We start from the raw sequence: 27570 nt of genomic DNA, 5'->3' as shown, positions 1-27570 counted from the left end.
AAAACAGAGATAAAAAGATGGTCCCAAAAGGAGGAGGAAAAAGAAGAAAAGAAGGGACAGATTATCCTTCCTTTTATCAGGAGCCTCCAAATCTTAGGCCACCTAGCCCACTTTTCAACTGTGACTTTCTTGACACTGGATGAAAATTAAGAATAATGTTTATATTGGAATGTTTGCCTGGTTAGTTAAACAAGTGCTCAAAATAAAATGATCATAGAGAAAAATCAGAAATCTGCATAATTTATACAATATTTAGCTTTTAGAAGCCTTGGAGACATAATCCTAAGAAATGGAAAACAAAGTTGTTTTTCTAGGTATACTAGACATGAATGTGTATTTAATAGTTGTCTATATTTCTATATACATTTTCAGATTCAGAAAAATGTGGTTATTAATGTCCTTGGCATACGTTATAGGCCATTAAAAGTTAAGGTAGAAGATACCTGGGATTTTCCAGCATATCATTATACTTCTTTAATATTCATGAATAAGACAGTTACTCCAAAAAAAAAAAAAACAACCCAGCTAGACTTGGAATCATATATTTTCTCATGCTTTTGTATTATATAATGATATGAAACCATCTCATTCATGAGAAAAGTTGCCAAAAGTTGAAGACAAAATGATTAAACAAACAACCAGACTAGATTGTACTAAGAAAATCTAACGTGATTCACACTATAACCAATAGGTCCAACTGACATTTGAAAAGTGTAACTTTTAGTTTTCGTTTTGGTTTAAAAAAAGAGAGAGAGAGATAAAGAGACAGGATTTCCTGAGTATATATGTGTTCCCAATAACATAATATTAGATTATCCTGAAGTTCTGATTTTTTTTCCTTGATTTTCAGCAGAGCCTGAACTAGTATTCAAGAATAAACCTAAATACTGCACTGACCTTTTCAAAGTAGAAGCATTTGAAATAGATATCCAACCAATGTAAACTATAATCTTTTAAAGGTGCGGTCTCCCACTAAACAAGAAAAAACCTAAACCTAAAAAAAATGATTTTAGGTTATTTAGAAGTTAAATGCTTCTAAGCACAAATATATATGCTATATGTGATCACGTCTAATGTTTAAATATTCTTTGAACATATAAATGGATCCCATTTAATTTTTTTGTCTTCTTTTTTCTGATCCACTAATTTTTTCTTTCTTGCTCAAGTCTTTGCCACCTGATAATTGTGTTTTGAGACTGTATTTCAATTAATCATCCCCCAAATGTATCCCCACATATCAGCCTTTTTCAAACAATTTACTCTTCATGGTCCATCAATAAGTTGTAAAAATGAAACGACTGTTTTCACTGTGTTGTCATCTCCCTCTTGCCACCCCCCCCAAGAAAAATGAACAAAAAATACTTACAATGGTTCTTAGCCAGGAGCATTTTATCCCTTATTCACTAGTGGTAAATGAGTCAGATATGAGTTGGCCAGGAAAAGAGCTGCTTTACCCAAAATCTTAGTACAAAATGAGTCATCTCACTCCAAGCACCAATATATCCTCCAAAATAATTGGCAAGAATTTCCTATAAAAAGAATCTTGCCTTCACTCTTTTCCATCCATTTAGTTTTCTGATTTTTCTAATTTTTAAATTTCTTGTGTACTTACAATATTACATTCATAACAAAGGCCCAAGAACATTTCCACCTCTTTATCTCATTCTGAAAGTCTTTCCTGTATTGAGTAGGGCGACAATTTGAATAGCATGCCTCTGGAAAGAATAAATGTTCTGTGGCTTTCAAGGTTTCTCTCTCTCTGACTCTCTCTGATGAAATTCATGCATGGTTCAATAGACATGCAAAAGTCAATTTTAGAAGAATTTTTCTTTTCCTCTGCTGAAAAAGTGAGTGCAAAGCCGTAGAAAATAATTCAAGCAAAACTATTTTTCTTTCCCTAAGAAAAAAATCAAGCAAAACAGATATAATGTGTCTAATACTGATAAACAAATATGAATCCAGGCCATAAGCATCAACTCTGTTTCCCTACACATCAGAACATTCACATTCCCATTCTTTGCCACCAGAGGAAGCTTAAAAATCACTGTGAACCAAAAAAATAGATAGATAGATAAATAAATAAATAATCACTGTGAACTGAAGCTGGGGTTAAGTCCCTGCAGATTATCAGAAGTCAAACACACCTTTTACCTGACGATAAGTAAGCACGCTTATAGAGCCAATTCCTGCCAAAGTGCTGAGATTTTTATATTACTTGGGGTGTATAACAGAATTTCTTATTCTTAATTATTCTAAGCAAAATTATTTACAACTCATTTCACTCAGGTTGGAATTTAGTTTCATTTCTCTATATTAAATGAATTCTAAATAATAGATATACTCCTTTTATATCCAGCACTAACAGATGTTAGTTTCCTCAGTTTTATAGCCCTCAGATGACAGACAACTAACTGCATTTGGCTTTGGGAATAATTGCAACACCTTTGGATTATGAACTTGGTTTGGTTCTTAGCTGGGAACGGCAGGGGGTTAGTTCATATTATCAAAGATGTAAAATAAGTTTTCCTTTATGTTCCAGATGCCCACATGAAGATGTCTTCTAATAAAATATTGTACAACTATTTTTTTTCTATAGGTAATCTGGTCTTTAAGTGGTTATAGTAAGAAAAAAATACTTGCTTAAAAATGAAATCTCTTATTCAATGCATCTCCTGCTGTTGACCAAAGCAAGATGTTAAATCCATTAAACTCTGAATATCCAGTAAAAGCAAGAAAGCTAAAACTGTTTAAATTGTGCATTCTTGGGAAAATTGCCAACTAAGTACTAGGTAGCAGGATCTGTGTAATTAATGGTGATGTTATTGACAGAGGGAATATGATTTCCTTCTCAGAGCAATTTCGAAGTGCAAGCTGGCAGAACTTCAGTAAAGCCTCACCTGATTCATTTTTAAATTGAGAAAATGTGACTTTGAAGACAGCCAGAGAAAGCACCAATGTTTATATATATGTACATTTGTGATGGCTTTGATTGTAGCAGACTTAAAAAAAATCCTAAACATAGCATTGTCTGTATGATAGGATGATGAACACTAAAATGCACAAACTGACAAATATTTCTTAAAGGAGAACAAGCAAACCCAATCTTAGGTTAATATTATTTTTCATTTCCTGAATGCTATATTCATATGAAGACTAATTGGAATCAACTTCTTCTTATCAGAAAGTGGAATAAAATCAGACTCAAGAGTCCATACATTCCTTTATACAAACTCCTGTCTCCATTGGAGGCACCTTCTATCTTTACCCAGTCCTTGGGTAAAACCCAATCATAGAAAGAGCCTGTATGTATTTAGGTTATCCAACTGACTAGTAATACTTCCAGCTTCCTCTCTCCTTTTTCCACTTTGTTATAGCAGTAATTTTGAAATGATAATAGAAGGAAAAAGATTATCTGGAAAAACAGAGAGAACTAAGGAAAGAAGTATAGCACACGTAGCTCTTTTCCACAATGATTTGCATTTAAATTAGCCAATGAGGAGTGATTTCTCTCACCATGTATCTCATCCACTCTAATTCTCTGTGAACTGCAACCACATGCTCCAGTTCTGTGTTTCCCATGAAGAATGAAACAAATGAATTCTTGGTGGCCTATAGCATTTGCTGTAGAATCTGTGGCTTTGAAGAAGACAAGTGGTGGAAGTGGAGGAGACAGGTGAAGGAAAGCCTGGAGAGAGGTTCACAAATGCTAATGATGAGCCTGGATGTTACTGACCTTAATGACTCCCCCATGTTGGATCCATACCTGCTATCTTCTGAAGCAAAGGGCTGTTCTACATCTACCGTCAGGGAGGCCAGGGCAGAAACAGTCTCGGTCTCCTCCTGCAACTGAGTCCCAGCCAAAGCACAACCCCTTGGCACAGCCACCATCCTTACTGACTTCCAGTACTTGCCTAGGAAAAAAAAAAATGCATCATACTTTAATAGGAATTTTAAAGCAGTATTAATCAGAATACTTATATAGATCCAACTCAGAGCAGTTGTTAAAACGATCTGTGTTATACACAGCTGTAATTTGGTTTCTTAAATGTTATGACTAAGTCTTTTTCTCAATCTAAGAATGCCAAGTTGTGAAGTACTCATCGTCCCGAGCCCAAGTCTCTCCCTCGCTTAGAAGATAATAAAGTGAGGAACAGTCCACGGTCTAATGAACTCACTATCAGACTGACAGCTGTCTCTACAGTTAAGTAATAAACAAACTCTGGGCATAGCGTCCTCTGGGAAACCATCAAGAGACTAAGAGGTAGAAGTCTTATGGAGAAATTGAATGAAATAGTCATGTTAAAAATTGCTACTTGAGCTATTACCTTTTTATAAAAAAAAATATGAGGTTAGAATATTAAAGAAAAAGAAAAGCCCAAAAATGCCAGCATGAATCGAATGGCAACTTTGCCAGAACAATCAGGTTTGTTAGTCCTGGATGTTCTTTCTTTCTCAACCCCAGGGTGTGTACTAGAACAATAATTGATTTAAAACTTTAATATATGCCCTGGCTGATGTTGGCACCCTTCCATATGTCAGACGGAAGTTTCATTTTTTGAGGCAGGGAAGGGGAGTAAGAGGAAAAGAGGAGGTCATTTCATGAGAACATGCCAGTGGAATAAACATGAAAGAGAGAGTCAATGGTTTTCTCGTAGCCCGAAGCTATTTTTTTAAGTGTTGAGTAGTTCGAAATCAAAGCAGGAGAATCTTCCTAGGTGGTGACATGACTTACTAGGTTAGAACTATCTCTGTAGCCTGACCAGTGAGGTAGGAATTTGACATGGATTGGTAAGGAAGATAACTGGGTTCTGGACCATGCTCTGCCACTGACTATCCTAGCATGTAGGTAAGATTCTCTGGCACTTCATATCTGCTTCTCAAAACAGGGGAATGATCTCAAATCCCTTCCAGCTCTAACTAACATTTTGCATTCGGCCTTTCCTTATCTTACTGCCTTAAAACAGAATGGATGTCATATTAGTGAAGGAGACTCCGTCTCCCCAACTACTTCCCATGCCAACAGAACCTTCTGACAGTTGTCCACTACAACTTTACTGGCTGTAATTACCTATTCTTCCCTAAGTCTGAGAATCATAAAGCTTTCAATTTGGACCAAATGATAGCAATTATAACTGTGAATCAACTGTGAATAAACCCAATTACAACTGTGAATGAACTGTGAATAAACCCACATTTTGAGGTGTTGAGGACATAAAGATATTTCCCTCGCACCAAGAAATTCTGGGTCTAAATGACAAGACTCTGTGGAAAAGGCCCAGGTGATCCTCAGAGGAAGTAAGTAGAACATATACTTATGATGGTGGGAAAGTGAGAGAAGAGCTGGCTGAAAAAAAATAGTACTTAACCAAGTATTTGAAAGACCATCAGAAGTTAGTCAACCTGAAACAGAGGGAGGTGATGGTGGTGAGGTATTCCTAGCACAGGAAATAGTGCACATAAATGTGCACAGACTTGAGTCTCAGGTCTCTGTGGGCTTCTTTTTTGGGGGGCAGGGGGAGATGTGGGTACAAAGTCCACTGCTAGGAACTACTGGAATGTTTGAAAGTCTTGAGTGCGATGAGGGAGACTGTTGCAGCAAATATGTGCTAATTAACACACAATCTTGAATAACATGCGAATGATCTTGGACTTCAACTTGTAGGTATAAAGAGGGCAATTTTAAGCAGAAGAGGCAGGCGATCAGGTTTAAATTTTTAAAAGATCCCCCTGGACAGATTATGGACAATGAACTGGAAGGTGATGAGAGTGATGGCAGGCTCATAAAACTGGAGACAAGTGCTCACTGAAGAGGAGGAGTAAGGAGTCCACTAAAGATGGAGGCCTGAACTAAAAGTCAAGATTTCCAGATTGGAGACTACACACGACCCAAAGAAATCACTTGGATCACTCTGGGGCACAATTCCCACATTTGTAACATGATAGTGAAGGGCTTGATATAATGAAGGGGTTCTCCCTGCTGTAATTCTCAGTGATTGTGATTTTTCTGATCTCATGTTATGTCTTACTCTTGGATGTTAGAATGAATTTGTTTTGGAAGAAAATCTTACTTTTCTGTGAGTCCATAAACCCATGAGGAAGTCAGTAAACACTTGCTTTTACATAATATGGCACATCTAGAATAACGATGGGCTTTAATTTTTAAGCATTGTACTTTTTCCTCAAGAAGAGAATTCTTGGCCATAGACAAAACAAACATCTTTACTCCCTAAACACAATTAAGACAGAAGGTAATGAATCATTAATAATGATTTTCAGCAGAATGACTGACAATGATCCTTTAACATTTAGCCTTTATGTATGTGAGTAGTAAGAAAGATTTTAAATAGCTAAGACCTTTTTGAATAAAATTTAATGTGTATAAAATATCCTGCTAAGTTAAGATTAACTGTTGGAAGTTTGGTTTTTATCCAAATGTATGAGGTTTCTGACTCAGAAATAACCCAAAACTTTGAATTCAATATGGCCTCTGGTGAAGCCTATAAAAACAAAGGAAATATTCTACATTAATAATGCATTCATAGACTACTATCTCTACTTGTAAAGGAGAATAATTAAAATGAAGTGGGTATAGCATAGACTGTGCAATATGCAGCCAATTCAAACTCCAAATTTATGGGTTGTATTTTCACAAGATGAGTAGTTTTTTTTTTCATTCAGAAACATATGTGCTAGAAAATCCTATCTGTTGGCATGAGAATAATATGCTTATTAGCACACAAGAGAAATGAACCAAGGTTTACTGCTAGAGTATTTAAAAGCTGCTATTTATAGAGTAAGATATTAGAAACCAGCAACCACTGGGTTGCTCTCCTAAAGCAATAAAACTGTCAAAAGAGACTGGTTTTCCATTAAAACTGGTCATGCACACTCCTTTGGTCATATCCTCTATCCTTATTTGTTTTGCCCACTAAATCTCCCCACTTTTCAGCACTTTCTTTTATCTTTTCTTTTTTCTTTTCACTTTCTTCCTCCCTCCCTCCCTTCCCTTCCCCATCCCTCCTTTTCTTTCTCTTTTTTTCCTTCCTTCCCTCCCCTTCCTTCCTCTTCCTTCTTTCCTTCCTTCCTTCTTTTCTTTTCTTCCTTCCTTCTTCCTCTCCTCCCCTACCCAGCCCTTTCTTTGCTTTTCTTCCTTCCTTCTCCTTCCTCCCTCCCTTCCCTCCTTCCTTCCTCTTCTCCCACCCTCCCTCCCTCCCTCTCTTCCTCCCTTCCTTCCTCTCTGACTACTTAGCCTACACTATTCTTTATCTGATAAAGGCAAAGGAAAGAATGAATCTAAAATAAAGGTAAAAACTAGATAATGGATGCAGATGGTCAAGAATTAGAGGGCAGGCCAAAGACGGAGTTACTGGGTCAGATATGAGCCAGGAGAGGACCTCTTGCAGGTACTGAATAATCAGACTTCAGCATAAACCACATTGTTCTCGGTAATGAAAAATTTAGAAAAAAAAAGTATTTGCTGACGTACGAAGGTCTGTGTTAAAAATAACCCAACTGTCCAAAGTTTTACCAACCAAAGCCTCTGACACTGCAAAAGCCTCCTCATTCCAGAAACCTCACCCTTCCCCTCACCATTCTGGGGGCTAAGAGTCACTTCTCAGACTTGTTCTTATGATTTGAATAATAATGTCTTTTGTTATTACACACCATGTTCTCATAGGACAAGAAACTGGTAGTAAACCTTTTCCAAGCCTCAACAACTTCAGAGATTATTATCACCTGGGACTAACAAAACACCTCACTTCATGGATTCTCCAGAGTTCAGAGCTTCCTAATAGTTTTTAAGATAGGTTTTTAAAGCTAAATGGAGAAACTTACTGCATTCCAAAGCATTGTATATATGAAAAATAATTGTTCTGAAAGTTCGTATATCAAGAGTGATCAGGTAGTTTTCATCCAAGTTGGGGTAATTTTAAGCTTAAAATGGGGCTAAAAATAAAAATTATATGTCATTGAAATGCTTATTTATTGGTCAACAAATTGTTTTCATCAGTAGATCTATAAAATATAAAATAGCCCTATTCAAAAGTTACTTTCACAACTAAAATTCATTCTTAAAAAAACAAACATTGAATAATTCATGTGTGCCACAGCACGATAACTACTTCATATTGATCTAAACATTAGAAAATAACATAAGCAGAATTATGATTGCTGATAAATAATCACGTTAGTAAATTTTGTGGCCATATTTCTCACTGACAGAATATGATTATATTTTTATGAAGAATGTTTCAATGTGGTCTAAGTATTTTAGATGTTTTCATAAAATTGCCTGCACTTCAAAGCGAAGTTTAACAGTTAATTATTTTTGAAATTGTGGCATCTTTAATTACTCTTCTTAAGAGACGATAGTGTTTTTGGTTGACAAATACTGTCTTTACAGGTGTAGTACTATGTGGTAATTTCTGCTAACGTGGAACATTTTCATTTCCAATTTTTAAAATACTGAAACAAGTCACTATTTCACAACAAATATTTTCATGACTAATGTCTTTTTCCTCCTTTTCTTTTTATTTTTTTTTAAAGATTTTATTTCTTTATTTGACAGAGAGAGATAGATCACAAGTAGACAGTAGGCAGAGAAAGGGGAGAAGCAGGCTCCCTGCTGAGCAGAGAGCCCGATGTGGGGCTCCATCCCAGGATCCTGAGATCATGACCCGAGCCAAAGGCAGAGGCTCAACCCACTGACCCACCCCGGCACCCCTTTTCTCCTTTTCATAGGTATCTTTCTTTGGCAAACATTTTATGTAAATCAAGCTTATCAAGAAAGTTGTCCTTATTTTTGATTCTACAAAATTTTGCTTACTAAATTTAGATGCTACAAAATCATATGACTTTTCAGTTTCATTTTATTCCAGAACAGAACATAAATTTATGCCACTAAGAATAGGAATTTTATCAATGATTCTATGAAGAAATAGACACCTCTGAAAGCCCAATTACAGATTTTCAAAATCAAATCCTATGGTTTGCATGTTTATCCTCAACTTGTTCATTTATTCCTTTGCTTTTGTAGGGATTAATTTAAATGTTTTTCTTTAAATTGATCAGAAACACTGTTTCTGTAACTGATTTTTTTTTAAAAGATTTTATTTATTTACTTGACAGAGAGAGAGAGATCACAAGTAGGCAGAGAGGCAGGCAGAGAGAGGGGGGGAAGCAGGCTCCCCACTGAGCAGAAAGCCCAATGCGGAGCTCAATCCCAGGACCCTGAGATCATAACCTGAGCTGAAGGCAGAGGCTTAACCTGCTGAGTCACCCAGGCACCCTGTAACTGATATTCTTTAAAAGTTTCAAAATCTAGTATTTTTCCTTCATTTCATAACTATTTTTTTTATCAGCTTCACTGAGTATAGTTTACAGTCAATAAAATTTATCAATTCTAAGGGCAGGTTATGATGCATATTTGACAAATGTGTGCAGTGATACATATAACGACTACCACAATCAAAATACAGAATATTTTCTTCAACCCTTAAACCTCCTTTTGGCCCTTTTGAGTCAAGTTCTTACCTTCCTTCTTGGCCGTTGACAACCACTGAAATTCTGCCACTGTACATTTGTCTTTTCTAGAATTTCATATAAATAGAACCATATACTCTGCAATCCTTAATATCTGGCTTCTTTAACTTAATGTAATACTTCTGAGATTTAAAAGATTCTTATCTTTTTCTTATCATCTCTATTTTTGTTTCTTTGTATGTAATATGATTTTTCTTTTTTCTGGATTCTTTTAAGATTTCATTATAATGCACCTCAATGTGATTTTATTCATGTTTATTCTGCTTGAGACTGATTGAGCTTCTTGGATCTGTGGATTTGCAGTTTTCATCAAATTACAAAACCTTTTCCCACTATTTCTTTCTTTATTTCCCCCCACTATTTTAAAAAATATTTCCCCAACTGCTGCCTTTTCTGGGACTCGAATTATAGATGTTAGCCAACTGATGCTGTCCAATATACCACTGATATACTATTTTTCATTATTTTTCTCTCTATTCTTCACTTCAGTAGTTTCTATTACTTCCTCAACTTCATTTTTTGTTTGTTTATTTTGTTTTGTTTTTGTCTTTTGTAGTATATACTCTGCCATTAACCCTTCCAGGGTACAAAATTTTTTAAATTTCCAATACTGTTATTTTTGATCTCTAAAACTTCCATTTGAGTGTTTTTTAGGTTCTTCAATTCTCTCCACATTATGCTTGAACTTTCCTCTTCATGTTAGGAATAATTAACATTCTTGTCTGCTAATTCTATCATGCCTTGAGTTTCTGAGTTAGTTTCTGTTTAATTAATTTGTCTTATATTTCTAGGCCATATTTTCTTACTTCATTGTATATCCAGTAATTTTCATTTGGATGCCTGACATTGTTATTCTGAACATATCTGGTTATTGAATTTTGTTGTGTTCTTCGAAGATGGTGGACTTTATTTCGGCATGTAGTTAAATTACTTGTAATTAGTGAGATCCCTTTGAGGCTTGCTGGTACTCTTTGTTAGACTGGCTCCAGAGCAGGTTTTAGGGTAAGGCTAATTTAGTCCTAAAACTAAGAGAAAACCATTTTGATATCTCTGTATGTTGCCTTATGTATTACAAAGTCTCTCCAGTCTGGCTATTAAGAATGCAAACTATTCCTAATCCTGTGTAAACTGGTTGAATTATTTAACCTATTGGTTTTCTCAGCCTTTTGGAGTTTCACCTCATGCATGTAAAATAAAACAAATGTTTAAAGAAACTTTTGTACACATACACAGAGTTCTTTCTGGGTGCAAGAACTTCAGCTCAAATATTCTTCTCAGATGATATGATACTATATGTGGAAAACTCAAAAGACTCCACTCCAAAACTGCTAGAACTTATACTGGAATTCAGTAAAATGTCAGGATATAAGATCAATGCACAGAAATCAGTTGCATTTCTCTACACCAACAACAAGACAGAAGAAAGAGAAATTAAGGAGTCAATCCCATTTACAATTGCACCCAAAACTATAAGATACCTAGGAATAAACCTAACCAAAGAGGCTAAGAATCTATACTCAGAAAACTATAAAGTACTCATGAAAGAAATTGAAGAAGACACAAAGAAATGGAAAAATGTTCCATGCTCCTGGATTGGAAGAACAAATATTGTGAAAATGTCTATGCTACCTAAAGCAATCTACACATTTAATGCAATTTGTATCAAAATACCATCCATTTTTTTCAAAGAAATGGAACAAATAATCCCAAAATTTATATGGAACCAGAAAGGACCTCGAATAGCCAAAGGAATATTGAAAAAGAAAGCCAAAGTTGGTGGCATCACGATTCCGGACTTCAAGCTCTATTACAAAGCTGTCATCATCAAGACAGCATGGTACTGGCACAAAAACAGACACATAGATCAATGGAACAGAATAGAGAGCCCAGAAATAGACCCTCAACTCTATGGTCAACTAATCTTTGACAAAGCAGGAAAGAATGTCCAATGGAAAAAAGACAGCCTCTTCAATAAATGGTGTTGGGAAAATTGGACAGCCACATGCAGAAAAATGAAACTGGACCATTTCCTTACACCGCAGACAAAAATAGACTCAAAATGGATGAAGGACCTCAATGTGATAAAGGAATCCATCAAAATCCTTGAGGAGAACACAGGCAGCAACCTCTTCGACCTCAGCTGCAGCAACGTCTTCCTAGGAACATCGCCAAAGGCAAGGGAAGCAAGGGCAAAAATGAACTATTGGGACTTCATCAAGATCAAAAGGTTTTGCACAGCAAAAGAAACAGTGAACGAAACCAAAAGATAACTGACAGAATGGGAGAAGATATTTGCAAATGACATATCAGATAAAGGGCTAGTGTCCAAAATCTATAAAGAACGTAGCAAACTCAACACCCAAAGAACAAATAATCCAATCAAGAAATGGGCAGAGGACATGAACAGACATTTCTGCAAAGAAGACATCCAGATGGCCAACAGACACTTGAAAAAGTGCTCCACATCACTCGGAATCAGGGAAATACAAATCAAAACCACAATGAGATATCACCTCACACCAGTCAGAATGGCTAAAATTAACAAGTCAGGAAATGACAGATGCTGGTGAGGATGCAGAGAAAGGGGAACCCTCCTACACTGTTGGTGGGAATGCAAGCTGGTACAACCACTCTGGAAAACAGCATGGAGGTTCGTCAAAATGTTGAAAATAGAACTACTCTATGACCCAGCAATTGCACTACTGGGTATTTACCCTAAAGATACAAACGTAGTGATCCGAAGGGGCACGTGCACCCAAATGTTTATAGCAGCAGTGTCTACAATAGTCAAACTATGGAAAGAATCTAGATGTCCATCAACAGATGAATGGATAAAGAAGATGTGGTATATCTACACATTGGAATACTATGAAGCCATCAAAAGAAATGAAATCTTGCCATTTGCAATGACGTGGATGGAACTAGAGGGTATCATACTTAGCGAAATAAGTGAGTCGGAGAAAGACAACTATCATATGATCTCCCTGATATGAAGAAGTGGAGATGCAACATGGGGGATTAAGGGGGTAGGAGAAGAATGAATGAAACAAGATGGGATTGGGAGGGAGACAAACCATAAGTGACTCTTAATCTCACAAAACAAACTGAGGGTTGCTGGGGGAGAGGGGGTTTGGGAAAGGGGGGTGGGGTTATGGACATTGGGGAGGGTATGTGCTATGGTGAGTGCTGTGAAGTGTGTAAACCTGGCGATTCACAGACTTGCACCCCTGGGGATGAAAATACATTATACATTTATAAAAAATAAAAAAACATAAAAAAAAGAAAAAAACAATAAAATGTAGATGCATGGTTATTTTACCTACATAAAAAGTCATGTTTCATAAAGTGATACTTAATTGCTGAGTTGCTTCCTGAAAGCAAAGGGAATACAGAATAGGTAATAGAAGAAGGTAGTTATAAATGCCAAATATGGCCACATGATGAGTTACAGTAACAAGGAATATAACTGGTAGGAGTATTTCCTCATTATTATTATTAATATATTTGTATGCAAATATCTTTGTTTTCCTCCATCCTTTTTTCCCTTATCATATACCATAAGATGTATCAGCTTTATATCATAGTATTTCATTATTGTTAACTTTACATCATAGTATTTAAGATATGGGATATTGAGAAGAGCAAACATTCAAAACTGTAGCTATTCTTCTGGTAAAGTGCTTAATGTGTTTTCAGTTGTAGTCTGGAAAGTTGTATCATGTTAGACAGAACTATGATTTTGTCATTGTCTATACATGGAGATGAAGTACGGTTTAAGGAGATGTGTATGGTGCCAAGTTGACAAGAGGTGGACCTGTGATGGTTAATTTTTATTGCCAATTTGACCAGTTAAACACTTGTTTTAACTATTTGGTTAAACTTTGTTTGGCTAAACATTATTCCGAGTATGACTGTAAGTAACATCCATGTTGCTAAGTAAACATCCATGTTTCTGGATGAGCCTAGCATTTGAGTAAAGGCTTAGTAAAGCAAATTGCTCTCCGGAGTGTGTGTGGGGCTCATTCAGTAAGTTGAAGGCCTCAATAAGGGAGAATTCTCTCTCTCTGTCAGTCTTCAAGGTGGGACATCAATCTTCTTTTGTCTTTGGCCTCAGAGTAGAAGTTAAATCACCGGTTTTCCTAGTTCTCAGGTCTTTATACTTGGACTGGAACTATGCCATCTACTTTTCTGGATCTCCAGCTTGCCAAATGCAGGTTTTGGAATTCTCAGCCTCAATTACAACTTCATGAACTACTGCCTTAAATATGTATTTATTTGTATTTATATTTGTTATAGTTATTGTTAGTTATATAGAGTACATCTCTCTGGAGGATCCCGACTAATACAGACATGGAAAAACCCAGGTGAACTTAGAACATTTTGTGATGCCGGAAACTAAGAAAGTGCTCACAAGAAGACAAAACCATTTCAAAAGGACACAGGAGACACCCTGAAAGAGCTCCAAGTGACCAGAGCTAAAATAGCTTGAGTAACAAAATTAATAATGTGAAGAAAAAAGGACAGCTTCTCATTACAGGTAATTCCCAAATAATAACTTCTAAGGAGTAAGGAAAAAAAATTAGCATTGGAATACCAGAGTAATAATTTTTTTTAAAGATTTTATTTATTTATTTGACAGAGAGAAATCACAAGTAGATGGAGAGGCAGGCAGAGAGAGAGAGAGGGAAGCAGGCTCCCTGCTGAGCAGAGAGCCCGATGAGGGACTCGATCCCAGGACCCTGAGATCACGACCTGAGCCGAAGGCAGAAGCCTAACCCACTGAGCCACCCAGGCGCCCCCAGAGTAATAATTTTTGCAGGTAAGATCCACAAATGGCTGCTAAAATGATTAGACAAAAGGTTGAAAAGAAACAGGATATTTTCATAATTGCAAACTATTTTTCCAAAATATTTATTAATTCCAAAGGGAAACATGGTAACATCACATTAGAGAGCTCTTTAATCAAGTGATCAAGGTTACTCTCACCAATAATAGGATATACTGACATTATGTTCCATGGATCCGAAGCACTAGGCAACTGTTTAACTGCTGTGGTAATCTTGTCCCAAACGTACATCCTCACTTTACTCATGAGGAAACGTCAGAGAATATCAAGCTGAAAGATGTTCATCTAACTAAGTGACCAGTACTCTTCATAGTATCAAGCTCAAAAAAGGCATGGAAAGACTGAGGATCTGAAAGACGTGAGAAGACTGAGACACAACAACTGAATGTAATGGGTCATAGACTGAATCCTAGAATAGAATAAGGAAAATAGTGAAAAAACTGGTGGACTCCAAAGAGAGTCCACAGTTTAGTTAATAAAATTGTATTACTATTAATTCTGCATTATATATATATGTATATATATATAAAATATATTTTGTATTTACACGTATATATATGAATATATATTATATATTCTGTAATTCTAGTTTCTATAACTGTGCTATAGTTATATAAGATTCAGGGAAGTTGGGTAAAGGTCATATGCGAACTCTGTATTATACTTGCAACTTTTCTCTAAATCTAAAATCATTTCAAAATAAAAAGTTTAATAAAATCACATTTTAAAATCTGGCAGCAGAAAGGCCACTGATGACCATAGTGAGAATGCAACCAGACTAGAAAGGTTCTGACAGGGATTGGAGCTAAGAAGATGCGTATGATTAGACAGAAACAATTTTCAAGACTTAGAACAATTTTCAACTCTAAAGGGTTGAAGAGAAATGGGTGGTAAGCTGAAGGAGTCAGGTAGCTGGAGTTTCCTTTGTGTTTTTGTTTTGTTTTGTTTTAAGATAAGGGGTATTTTAGGATGCTTAAATGTTGATGGAAACAAACAGTTCAAAAATGGCAGTTTGGGAGCTACAGTTTAAGGTTTGTTGCTTAGATTAAGGGGGGGTAAATGTAGGGTGGATAGAGGTTTGAGGACAGAGAAATGTGAAAGAGTAGTTTGAGAGATAGAGCAAGCTGACTTGAGAAACATAGCAGGATTATAATGGGTCCATTTGAGTTTGATGATCATAAATTTACAGGAGGCCAAACTGCTATAATTCAGGACAATCATAAGCAGACATGTTTATTTAGGTCCAGTGTTGCAAGAAGTTTTCTGTAGAATATATCAAGGGTTTAGATTTTATTAGATTGGTAAAGTAGAAAAGTAAGATTTTTAAGGCAGATTGAAAGGTAGAAAGGCAACTGAATTTAAGTGTTATTGTTCTCAAGATGGATGTAAAAGTGAAGAAAAGAAAGGAAAATGAATTAAAAGAAATGAGAAATGAAATGAAATGAATTGAAGAGTCTTAGGTGTGTGGGTTGACAATTCTATGGCATATGGGTCTGATGTATCCCTCTCTGGCAGAGATATGCCTGCCAGTACTGGCTTGAGATTTTTTTTTCCCCTCAAGGTCTACTAAGACAGTAACAGATGGTCATCTGCTCTCCAGGCTCCTACTATTTCCTTTTTCATTCTTTATTCCTATGAGTGTATGTCTGAAAAACAGAACAAAAACTCTCTTTTTTATTATCTTAGTGCAGTTCCATGGAGGAGTGAAAGTATATGAGTATTTTTAATCCATTATCATTACTTAAAAATAGTGCCCTTTCTCCATTTTAATGCCAAAAATAAGGCTTATTATTTTCTTTTTTTCTCTTTTCTGTTAACTTTCCCTAGCGGCCTGTGCCCTTGTGTACTTGATTTTATCCATTTATTTAAATATGTATATATTTATTTGAATTCATATTTTGTTGAACTTGATCTCTGCATATACTGGGGTCTAAATTAGGGATACTTATCCTCCAGGAAAAAAAATTGCATTTGCTTCCTTCAGAATTTGGAATGGACCAAGATAAAACCTCTTTGGTACCCATTAAATTCATATCCCCAACTATGATGCAGACCTTAGGCCTTCTCATGCACTGATATTATCATCTGGTCCAGGGATATTCTCCCTGTTTGTGTTACTTTCTCTATTAAATTTCAGCTTATTTCTTTTCCCCCTCCTATTCCTTTACATTCTAGTAAGTCTAGTAATGTATTAAAATAGCCTGTTTTAATGTAGGCAGAATCTATCATATTTTAGGAGAGGCCTAGTTTAGTGTCTATCCTGGGATACCTGGGAATAGGAAATGTGGTAAAACTCTGTTTATATCTGTGAAGAAAGGAATAGGAGGTCATATGATTTAACAGAAAGTAGGCTTTGATAGCATAGTCACATCAGAGTTCAAATCTTGGTTTTACTGCTTGCCTGTGGAAAGACCTACAAAAAGAGACCTAAACTTGTTTAAGCCTTAATTCATTAATGAACAAGATGAGGAAATTAATTATGCTATTTATGATATGCATATGACTAGATATAATATATATAAATACCTAGCAAATGATCTCCTGAACTTGACTTTCTAAACACGCCTTATCTCAGTGAATGGAATCAAATGTATGTGTGAAGCTAGTCTGGGTGTTAACAGTTGACTATATAATCACAATGCATTCCTATTCTTAAAGAGTGTTCAGTCCTGGAAACGCATAGTTTTATTTATTCTCATAGTTTTATTAGTTTTGCCTTGGCAGAACATGAGTGAAAGAAAAATCATAATTACAGAAGCAGTTGGAATTTAAAAAAAGTCCAGACAAGACTCTACGAAGATAGCATATTTTCCTTTTGGTTTTGGTACATTCTAGTATTAATGCTCTACCAAACAATAATCGGAATCTCAACATTTCAAGAGAACGGTTACTTAGAAGTTCAAAATCAACTTTCAAAGACCCACATTACAAGTGTGACCTGGCTCTGATGCGAATAAGGGTTGGTGGGGTTAATAGTAGGAAAATATTTAATGCTGCTTTTCTTCAATGAAGGTCTGCCTGGCCTAGGTCTGCAACGTCAAGGCCTCTGTCTCAGCCAAAAAATCTATGACAAATAGCAGCTCACACCTGACAACAGTCAAGGTTTTAAACTCAACAGGGCAGGGATTTGAAATTCTGCCAATCCTTGCATTTTTCTGTGATTAGATGTATTTTGCAAGTTTACAAGGGGCTCCAAAGTAGATTCATAGCTCCATGGCTCCTTGTAATTTGGAACTACCCTTCTAGAACTAACTGACTAAACCTCAATTTACCAGAACTTCCAAAACTCCAAATCTTCAGTTAAATTAATTTTTATCCTAAACATGTCATTTTTTGAAGAAATGAAAAAGGTATATATAAAAATTGCAAAAAAAAAAAAAAGAATTATTTGTGAGACAGAATAACATAATGGTTAAGACCATAGACTCTGGAGCTAGATGGCTTGATTTATGATATTGCCTTTATTCACTTATTAAATGTCTAACTTTGGGGAAGTTAACTAACCTAGATGTGCCTCAGTTTACTTGGCTGTAAACTGGAAATGAAAATAGTACCTACTTCATAGGGTTGTTAAGAAGATTAAATGAGTTAATTTTATATTCATAAGAGTGCTTAGAACAATACCTGGCATACCGAAAACACTCATAATTGTTGAGTTTTTTGATAGCAGCTTACAGGATTTGTGTTGTGTAAATAATTTAATCTAATATTCCTTAATAACCTCACTGTAGTAAAAAACTGATACTTAGGATGGTCCTGCCTTCCCTGCTAAATTCAAGCACTTTAACAAAAGTTCTTCTTTTTTTAAAGTAAACTCTATGCCCAACATGGGGTTCAAACTCACCCCATGATCAAGAGTTGCATGCTGAGATAGGACAAGATGGCGGGGTACTAGGAAGAGGCGTCTTTTCAGCTGGTACCCCAAAGTGAGCTGATTACCTACCAAAGAACTCTGATCACCCATGAAATCAGCCTGAGATCAGAATTATACACGTCTGGATCTCTACAGGGGCAGAAGACGCCAGTGAGCAGGTAAAGCGGAATGGGAACAGCGGACTGATATCGGAAGATAAACAAAAGGGGGAGGGAGCCACCAGAGGCGACCGGTGCAAAAGTAATACCCCGATACGAGCGAGAGTGCCCTGCGTCTGGGGACCAGCATTAACTCGGAGACTGGTTGAAAGCACTCCAAAAGAGCAAAGGATCGCGGGGGCAAATTGTGGGAATCGGGGCGGCTAGGGACAGGGGCTTGAGTCCCCAGTCCCAGACGGCCTCCCCGGCGCGGAGGCAGAGAGAGTGCGGCGGAGAAACCGGCTCCTGGTCCCTAAGCCGCCAGCGCGCCCCAGAGCGCGGGGGTTCCGGCTCCTGTGAGGGGATGGGAGCCGGTCTGCAGAACGCGCGCTAGCCCTACCACAAAGCTTGAGATGCGCGTGCACGTCGCTCCAGCTCTCCTGGGTTTCTAAGGCCCTGGGGCGCTTCTTGACCCGGGCCATTGTTTCAAAGTCTAAGCCGCGCGCACGAAACTCTTCCCCGGACAGAGGCGCGCAAAAGCCCAGCCTGCGGCTTACGGACCAGCGCCCCGTTCTCAGTGCCCCAGACGCGCGCCCGACCCACAGCCGCCTCTGAAAAGAGGTGCGCGCAAGCCGGGCACTCCCAGCCCCGGCCAGCGGCAAAATCTCAGTGTGCGATCGCTGCTTGGAACCTCTGCTTGGAACCTCTCTGGTGGTCAGGAGCTCCCAGACAGCCGCCACTGCCTTGGCTTTGGGGACGAGCAAAAGATCCTGCGCCCCCAGGGTCTTTAACTTGGAACCTGCACTGCCAGCGTCCAAGGGGGAATTTATTCAGCTTCTGCACCCAGACTGAGGCTTCTGAGACGGAGATCAGGAAGTGTTCCAGGGTGCACCTTGACTGCACCAGAGTTGATACATCCAGCTACATCTGTTCAGTCTTCTCCCACCAAAATGACTAGGAGGAGGAATGCCCAACAGAAGAAAAATACAGAGGATGGACCTTCCGCAACAGAGCTAACGGCTATCAACATAGACAATATGTCGGAAAGAGAATTCAGGCTAACAATTATCCAGGCAATAGCTAGGTTGGAGAAAGCCATGGATGACCAAACAGAATTGATTAGAGCCGAACTGAAAGCGACCAGACAGGATGTTCACAATGTTAGGGAGGAGCTTAAAGCTACCAGGGAGGAGGTCCACAATGCTCTCAATGAGTTCCAATCCAATCTAAACTCTCTCAAAGCTAGGGTAACTGAGACAGAAGATAGAATTAGTGATCTGGAAGACAAACAGATAGAGAGAAAGGATCAGGAGGAAGCCTGGAACAAACAGCTTAGATCCCACGAAAGCAGAATTAGGGAAATAAGTGATGCCATGAAGCGTTCCAACGTCAGAATTATTGGAATTCCTGAAGGGGAGGAGAAAGAAAGAAGTCTAGAAGATGTCGTGGAACAAGTCCTTCATGAAAACTTTCCGAATCTCGCGAATGAAACCAGCGTCCATGTACTAGAGGCTGAACGGTCTCCACCCAAGATTATACACTCCAAAAAAACATCACGACACCTGATAGTCAAATTGAGAAATTATAATTGTAGGTATAATCTCTTGAAAGCTGCCAGGGCAAAGAGGCTCCTTACTTACATAGGGAAGCCCATCAGAATAACGTCAGACCTGTCCACAGAGACCTGGCAAGCCAGAAGAGGCTGGCAAGATATATTCAGGGCACTAAATGAGAAGAACATGCAGCCAAGAATACTTTATCCAGCAAGACTGACATTCAAAATGGATGGAGAGATAAAGAGTTTCCAAGACCGGCAAGACTTAAAAGACTATGCAACCACCAAGCCGATACTGCAGGAAATATTAAGGGGGGTGCTATAAAAGAGGAAAAATCCCAAGAATAGCATTGAACAGAAATATAGAGACAGTCTACAGAAAGAAAGACTTCAAAGGTAACTCGATGTCAATAAAAACGTATCTATCAATAATCACTCTCAATGTGAATGGCCTAAATGCACCCATAAAACGGCACAGGGTTGCAGATTGGATAAAACGACAGGACCCATCCATATGCTGTCTACAAGAGACCCATTTTGAACCTAAAGATACACGCAGACTGAAAGTGAAGGGGTGGAGAAGCATCTTTCATGCCAATGGGACTCAAAAGAAGGCTGGGGTAGCGATTCTCATATCAGATAAATTAGACTTCAAACTAAAGACTGTAGTCAGAGATACAGAAGGACACTACATAATCCTTAAAGGGACTATCCACCAAGATGATCTAACAATTGTAAATATCTATGCTCCCAATATGGGAGCAGCCAATTACTTAAGAAAACTGTTAATCAAGATAAAGAGTCATATTGATATGAATACACTAATCGTAGGTGATCTTAACATGCCTCTTTCAGAATTAGACAGATCATCGAAGCAGAAAATCAATAAAGAAACAAGAGCATTGAACGACACATTGGACCAGATGGACCTCATAGATATATACAGAACATTCCACCCTAAAACAGCAGAATACTCATTCTTCTCAAGTGCACACGGAACCTTCTCCAGAATAGACCACATACTGGGTCACAAATCAGGACTCAGCCGATACCAAAAGACTGAGATTATTCCCTGCATATTCTCAGATCACAATGCTTTGAAACTGGAGCTCAATCACAAGGAAAAGTTCCGAAGGAACTCAAACACCTGGAAGCTAAAGACCACCTTGCTTAAGAATGCTTGGATCAACCAGGAGATCAAAGAAGAACTGAAACAATTCATGGAAACCAATGAGAATGAAGACACTTCGGTCCAAAACCTATGGGATACAGCAAAGGCGGTCCTAAGGGGAAAATATATAGCCATCCAAGCCTTGCTCAAAAAAATTGAAAAATCCAGAACACACCAGCTGTCTCTACACCTTAAAGAACTGGAGGATCAACAACAAATCAAACCAACTCCACACATAAGAAGGGAAATCATCAAGATTAGAGCTGAGATCAATGAGGGAGAAACCAGAGATACAGTAGAACGTATCAATGAAACTAGAAGCTGGTTTTTTGAAAGAATCAATAAGATCGATAAGCCACTGGCTACACTAATCCAAAAGAAAAGAGAGAAATCCCAAATTCATAAAATTATGAATGAAAAGGGAGAGATCACAACTAACACCAAGGAAGTAGAAACAATCATCAGAAGTTACTACAAACAGTTATATGCCAATAAGCTTAGCAACCTAGATGAAATGGATGCATTCCTGGAAAAATATAAACTACCAAAATTGAACCAGGAAGAAATCGACAACCTGAATAGACCAATATCTAATAACGAGATTGAAGCAGTGATCAAAAATCTCCCAAAAAACAAGAGCCCAGGACCTGACGGATTCCCTGGGGAATTCTACCAAACCTTCCAAGAAGAAATAACCCCTATTCTCCTGAAGCTGTTTCAAAAAATTGAAGCAGAAGGAAAACTTCCAGACTCTTTCTATGAAGCCAGCATTACCCTGATCCCCAAACCAGGCAAGGACCATACCAAAAAGGAGAATTTCAGACCAATATCACTGATGAATATGGATGCTAAGATTCTCAACAAGATCCTAGCCAACAGGATCCAACAACACATTAAAAAGATTATCCACCATGATCAGGTGGGATTCATCCCTGGGCTACAAGGATGGTTCAACATTCGTAAATCAATCAATGTGATACAACAAATTAATATGAGAAGAGAGAAGAACCACATGGTCCTCTCAATTGATGCAGAAAAAGCATTTGACAAAATCCAACATCCGTTCCTGATTAAAACGCTTCAAAGTATAGGGATAGAGGGAACACTCCTGAACCTCATCAAATCTATCTATGAAAGACCCACAGCAAATATCATCCTCAATGGGAAAAAGCTTGCAGCCTTCCCGTTGAGATCAGGAACAAGACAAGGATGCCCACTTTCACCACTCTTGTTCAACATAGTATTAGAAGTCCTAGCAACAGCAATCAGACAACAGAGAGAAATAAAAGGTATCCAAATTGGTAATGAAGAAGTCAAACTCTCTCTCTTCGCAGATGACATGATTCTTTATATGGAAAACCCAAAAGACTCCACCCCCAAACTACTAGAACTCATACAGCAATTCAGCAGCGTGGCAGGATACAAAGTCAATGTGCAGAAATCAGTGGCTTTCTTATACACTAACAATGAAAATACAGAAAGGGAAATTAGAGAATCGATTCCATTTACTATAGCACCAAGAACCATAAGATACCTGGGAATAAACCTAACTAAAGAGGTAAAGGATCTATACTTGAGGAACTATAGAACACTCATGAAAGAAATTGAAGAAGACACAAAAAGATGGAAGACCATTCCATGCTCTTGGATCGGAAGAGTAAACATCGTTAAAATGTCTATACTGCCTAGAGCAATCTATACTTTTAATGCCATTCCGATCAAAATTCCACCGGCATTCTTCAAAGAGCTGGAGCAAATAATCCTAAAATTTGTATGGAATCAGAAGAGACCCCGAATCGCTAAGGAAACGTTGAAAAACAAAAATAAAGCTGGCGGCATCACCTTACCTGATTTCAAGCTTTATTACAAAGCTGTGATCACCAAGACAGCATGGTACTGGCATAAAAACAGACACATAGACCAGTGGAACAGAGTAGAGAGCCCTGATATGGACCCTCAACTCTATGGTCAATTAATCTTCGACAAAACAGGAAAAAATATACAGTGGAAAAAAGACAGTCTCTTCAATAAATGGTGCTGGGAAAACTGGACAGCTATATGTAGAAGAATGAAACTCGACCATTCTCTTACACCGTACACAAAGATCAACTCAAAATGGATAAAAGACCTCAACGTGAGACAGGAATCTATCAGAATCTTAGAGGAGAATATAGGCAGTAATCTCTTCGATATCGGCCACAGCAACTTCTTTCAAGATACGTCTCCAAAGGCAAAGGAAACAAAAGCGAAAATAAACTTCTGGGACTTCATCAAAATCAAAAGCTTCTGCACAGCAAAGGAAACAGTCAAAAAAACAAAGAGGCAACCCACGGAATGGGAGAAGATATTTGCAAATGACAGTACAGACAAAAGGTTGATATCCAGGATCTATAATGAACTCCTCAAACTCAACCCACACGAAACAGACAAACACATCAAAAAATGGGCAGAAGATATGAACAGACACTTCTCCAATCAAGAAATACAAATGGCTATCAGACACATGAAAAAATGCTCATCATCATTAGCCCTCAGGGAGATTCAAATTAAAACCACATTGAGATATCACCTTACACCAGTTAGAATGGCCAAAATTAACAAAACAGGAAACAACATGTGTTGGAGAGGATGTGGAGAAAGGGGAACCCTCTTACACTGTTGGTGGGAATGCAAGTTGGTGCAGCCTCTTTGGAGAACAGTGTGGAGATTCCTCAAGAAATTAAAAATAGAGCTTCCCTACGACCCTGCAATTGCACTCCTGGGTATTTACCCCAAAGATACAGATGTCGTGAAAAGAAGGGCCATCTGTACCCCAATGTTTATAGCAGCAATGGCCACAGTCGCCAAACTATGGAAAGAACCAAGATGCCCTTCAACGGATGAATGGATAAGGAAGATGTGGTCCATATACACTATGGAGTATTATGCCTCCATCAGAAAGGACGAATATCCAACTTTTGTAGCAACATGGACGGGACTGGAAGAGATTATGCTGAGTGAAATCAGTCAAGCAGAGAGAGTCAATTATCATATGGTTTCACTCATTTGTGGAGCATAACCAATAGCATGGAGGACAAGGGGCGTTAGAGAGTAGTAGGGAATTTGGGTAAATTGGAAGGGGAGGTGAACCATGAGAGACTATGGACTCTGAAAAACAGTCTGAGGGGTTTGAAGTGGCGGGGGGGTGGGAGGTTGGGGTACCAGGTGGTGGGTATTATAGAGGGCACAGCTTGCATGGAGCACTGGGTGTGGTGAAAAAAAATAATGAATACTGTTTTTCTGAAAATAAATAAATTGGGAAAAAAAAAAAAAAAAAAAAAAAGAGTTGCATGCTCTACCAACTGAGCCAGCTGAGCATCCCAAATTTCTTCTTCTTAAGTCTAATATTTTTCATCTTCCTCTTCAAACCATTTTTTCTTGCACCGTTCCCTATCACAGAAAGTGACACCACCATCTACTCAGTTGTCCAAGTCTGAAATCTAGAAATCCATTAATCCCCTCCATGTCAATTAATTACCATACCAACTCAATTCTACTTCTGAATTAAATTGCTCATCTATGACAATAAGCAATGCTAAATCTTCTGTCCTTACTGCAGGCATAATAATCTTTTGAAATGCAGATTTGACCATGCTCCTTCTCTGACTGAAATGAATCCCCAAATCCTTATGAGTTAAAAGTTCCTTCCCAACATTGTGGGTTATCTCTTATTCTTCTCCCCTGGATTGCAATAGGATAAAAATGGAGGAGAAAGGAAAAGAGAAAGAAGTAAGAAAAAAAAAAAGATAGAAAATCAAAATAAAATAAGAAGGAACAAAAAGAAGAAAACTGAGTCTGGTTTAGGATTTGGGTGTGGAGTCAAGAAGCTAGTAAAGCTTTTAAGATGATTCATGTAGCACATATTGCAATACAGGGGACAACTTTTTAATTGGTGTGCATAGCCCCATGAGGTCAAGATATTGGACAGTTTCCTTACAACAAGATATGTATACAAATTCCTTACAGCTTAGAAGCAATCTGGATTTTCTTCTCATTTGTCTGGTACAAATGCCCTTTCTCCTTGGTAAGGGGGTAGATAAAGGGTATTAGGCTAATGGAAGGAATGGCTGAGAATGGCATTTCACTTAAAAAAGACAATGGTTTTCTCCTTAGAACAAGTCTTACTTTAATAGCTTTGCTTCATTAATTACTATCTAGATCTCTTGATTGCCAAGAGAACTGAATTCACTCCTCTGATTATCCACTTAGTAGGTACATCAACAATGCCTATATTTTATTTTACCAACTAGTTATTTCTATTGGAAATAGAGTAGAAACTAAATCAACTAAATTAGCTTGCCTTTGTTTGCTTTTAACATCATTTGTTACTTCTTTTTCTTTTCTTTTTTTTTTTTTTTTTAAGATTTTACTTATTTGTGAGAAAGAGAGAGAGAGAGCATACCCACAAGGAGGGGGAGTGGCAGGCAGAGGGAGAAGAAGGCTCTCCACGGAGCAAGGAGCCTGATGCGAGACTCAATTCCAGGACCCTGTGATCATGACCTGAGCAGAAGGCAGACACTTAACCTACTGAGCCACTCAGGCATCCCATGTTACTTCTTATTTCATTGTGGTGCTTGAACTAGTGGATACTGACCAACTAAGTCAAATACCTGGTCACATGGTATATTCTGCTGCAATGAGAAAATCCTATCTCTTTTCATACTAGCCTCAAAAGCTGGGTAAATTCAGAGGACCACAAATTCACTTCTCATTGACCTAAATAACTGTGTGTATGTGTGTGTGTGTGTGTGTGAACAAGAGAGAGAGAGAGAGATATTTAGCTATACTGACAAATTTTATATGCTGGAAACATGGATGTTGTTTGACAAGAACATACATGACAAATACTCTCCCTTCCTCATTCTCATTCTGGCCTATTTAACCATTTTGCTATGATTGGCATAACAAGGAATTCTAAGAAGACCCCAATCCACTAAACAAAGGAAGAATCCCTAGAGTGGGGAAAAGATGAGTAGGGCAGATGGGAAAAATACCACAACCATTTTTAAAAAATGATCCTGATTCTTATTTCCCATTTTGTTGCCACAGTAGATCCAACTTAGTAGAGTAGGATGCAATTCCTCTTGAAATTTCTCAGAAAAGTTAAGTGGCTTATTCATCACGGCTTGTGAGTACTGAAGTTGCTGTCATTTTTAAATCCTCTACACTAGTGTTTTTCAACTTATCAGCTCCAAACCATTGGAGGGTTGCAGCAAAAATTTTAAAGAATCCTCAAATCCTTGTGTACATATATATTTTTCTTGATCTACAAATCAAAAGATGTTATGATTATCACTATTATCATGCAGGAGATCTAGAAAATTGGTTGACACTTAAAAAGAGTACTCTTCTTACTAAACATTTAAATAAATAAAAGGAAACCATGGCTCTATACTTGTGGTTTTCATATTTTGGGGTTTCACAGATCAATATCAATATCATTCATTGTATGTTTTAGAATTTAAAATTATAGTCTTTCAAACTACATGAATTAAGTTTTATGGGAAACTCACTTCATGATTCCTCCCTTCAAAATCAGTGAACATGTTATCATGGGCCAGGACTGGTGTGAAAAAAGGCATTTGGGAACCTTGCTTCTCACCTTGCAATGCAAAAGAAGGGAAGAAGAGTATAATAGACTCTATAAGTTGTTGGGATGGGTTTTAGGAAAGGAAACATACATATGAGGATCATTTATCCTTCTCTGGGCTGACTCTTACCTGGCATCACTTGTTGGTGATTACAGTCATCAGCCAACAATTAATTTCAGCTCCAAGAATTGCCGCCTCAAAGATTAGAGACAGAAATGGTAGCTCACAAGTAATTCAAATTCTTTCTAACTTAGAAATGATTCATCATTATGAATGATGGGATTGAGTTTTGACAAAAAGAAGACAAAAAGAGCTCACATATATTTTGCCCATTCTTCTTTATCTTTTCTCCACATGGGTTAGCCAAGGAGTATAATTACCTTTGTTAGTTAAAAAAAATCAACTTGGGCTAAGAAAAATAATGTGGCAAATATTGAAAGATAAGCTGTTTCATCCATTCAGTAAATATTTGCACAATGCCTACTATGTGCCAGATACTGTGCAAAGAATTCAGCAATTAAAAACAAAGAATATCAGCAAAAACAAGCCCTGCTATGAAAACACACAGGAAATGTACCTAATCTAGAATGACAATGAAGGGATATACAGCTTCCCAAAAGAGAGAACATCTGAGCTAAATCCAGAAAACTTAATAGGGATGAGGCAAAACACCTGCTAGAGTGAACAGCATGTGCAAACATGAAGCTTCTTGACCTGATCATCTCTTTCGTCATCTCAAAAATGGCTGATCTTTGTATACATCCACCATCTTGAGATGAAACCATAACCTGACCTGTCAGAAGGGGTCTTTATT

General features: G+C 37.7%; 1 protein-coding gene across 15 annotated transcripts in view; it reads right to left on the bottom strand.

The window, feature by feature from the left end:
• HDAC9 (histone deacetylase 9) overlaps nucleotides 1–27570 on the bottom strand; it is an 872408-nt gene that overhangs the window by 22456 nt on the left and 822382 nt on the right. For 13 of the 15 annotated variants that reach the window (XM_044246154.1, XM_044246156.1, XM_044246162.1 and 10 more), the window contains one exon: nucleotides 3734–3911. In XM_044246154.1, the coding sequence (XP_044102089.1) occupies nucleotides 3734–3911 (178 nt within the window). The remainder of the gene's footprint in view (nucleotides 1–3733; nucleotides 3912–27570) is intronic. The other 2 variants (XM_044246157.1, XM_044246155.1) reach the window with 1 other exon arrangement.

The sequence above is a fragment of the Neovison vison genome, chromosome 4 (genome assembly GCF_020171115.1).
Source record: "Neovison vison isolate M4711 chromosome 4, ASM_NN_V1, whole genome shotgun sequence".
Lineage (NCBI taxonomy): Eukaryota > Metazoa > Chordata > Mammalia > Carnivora > Mustelidae > Neogale > Neogale vison.
The sequence above is the reverse complement of the archived record's forward strand: the minus strand, read 5'-3'. Positions and strand labels throughout refer to the sequence as shown.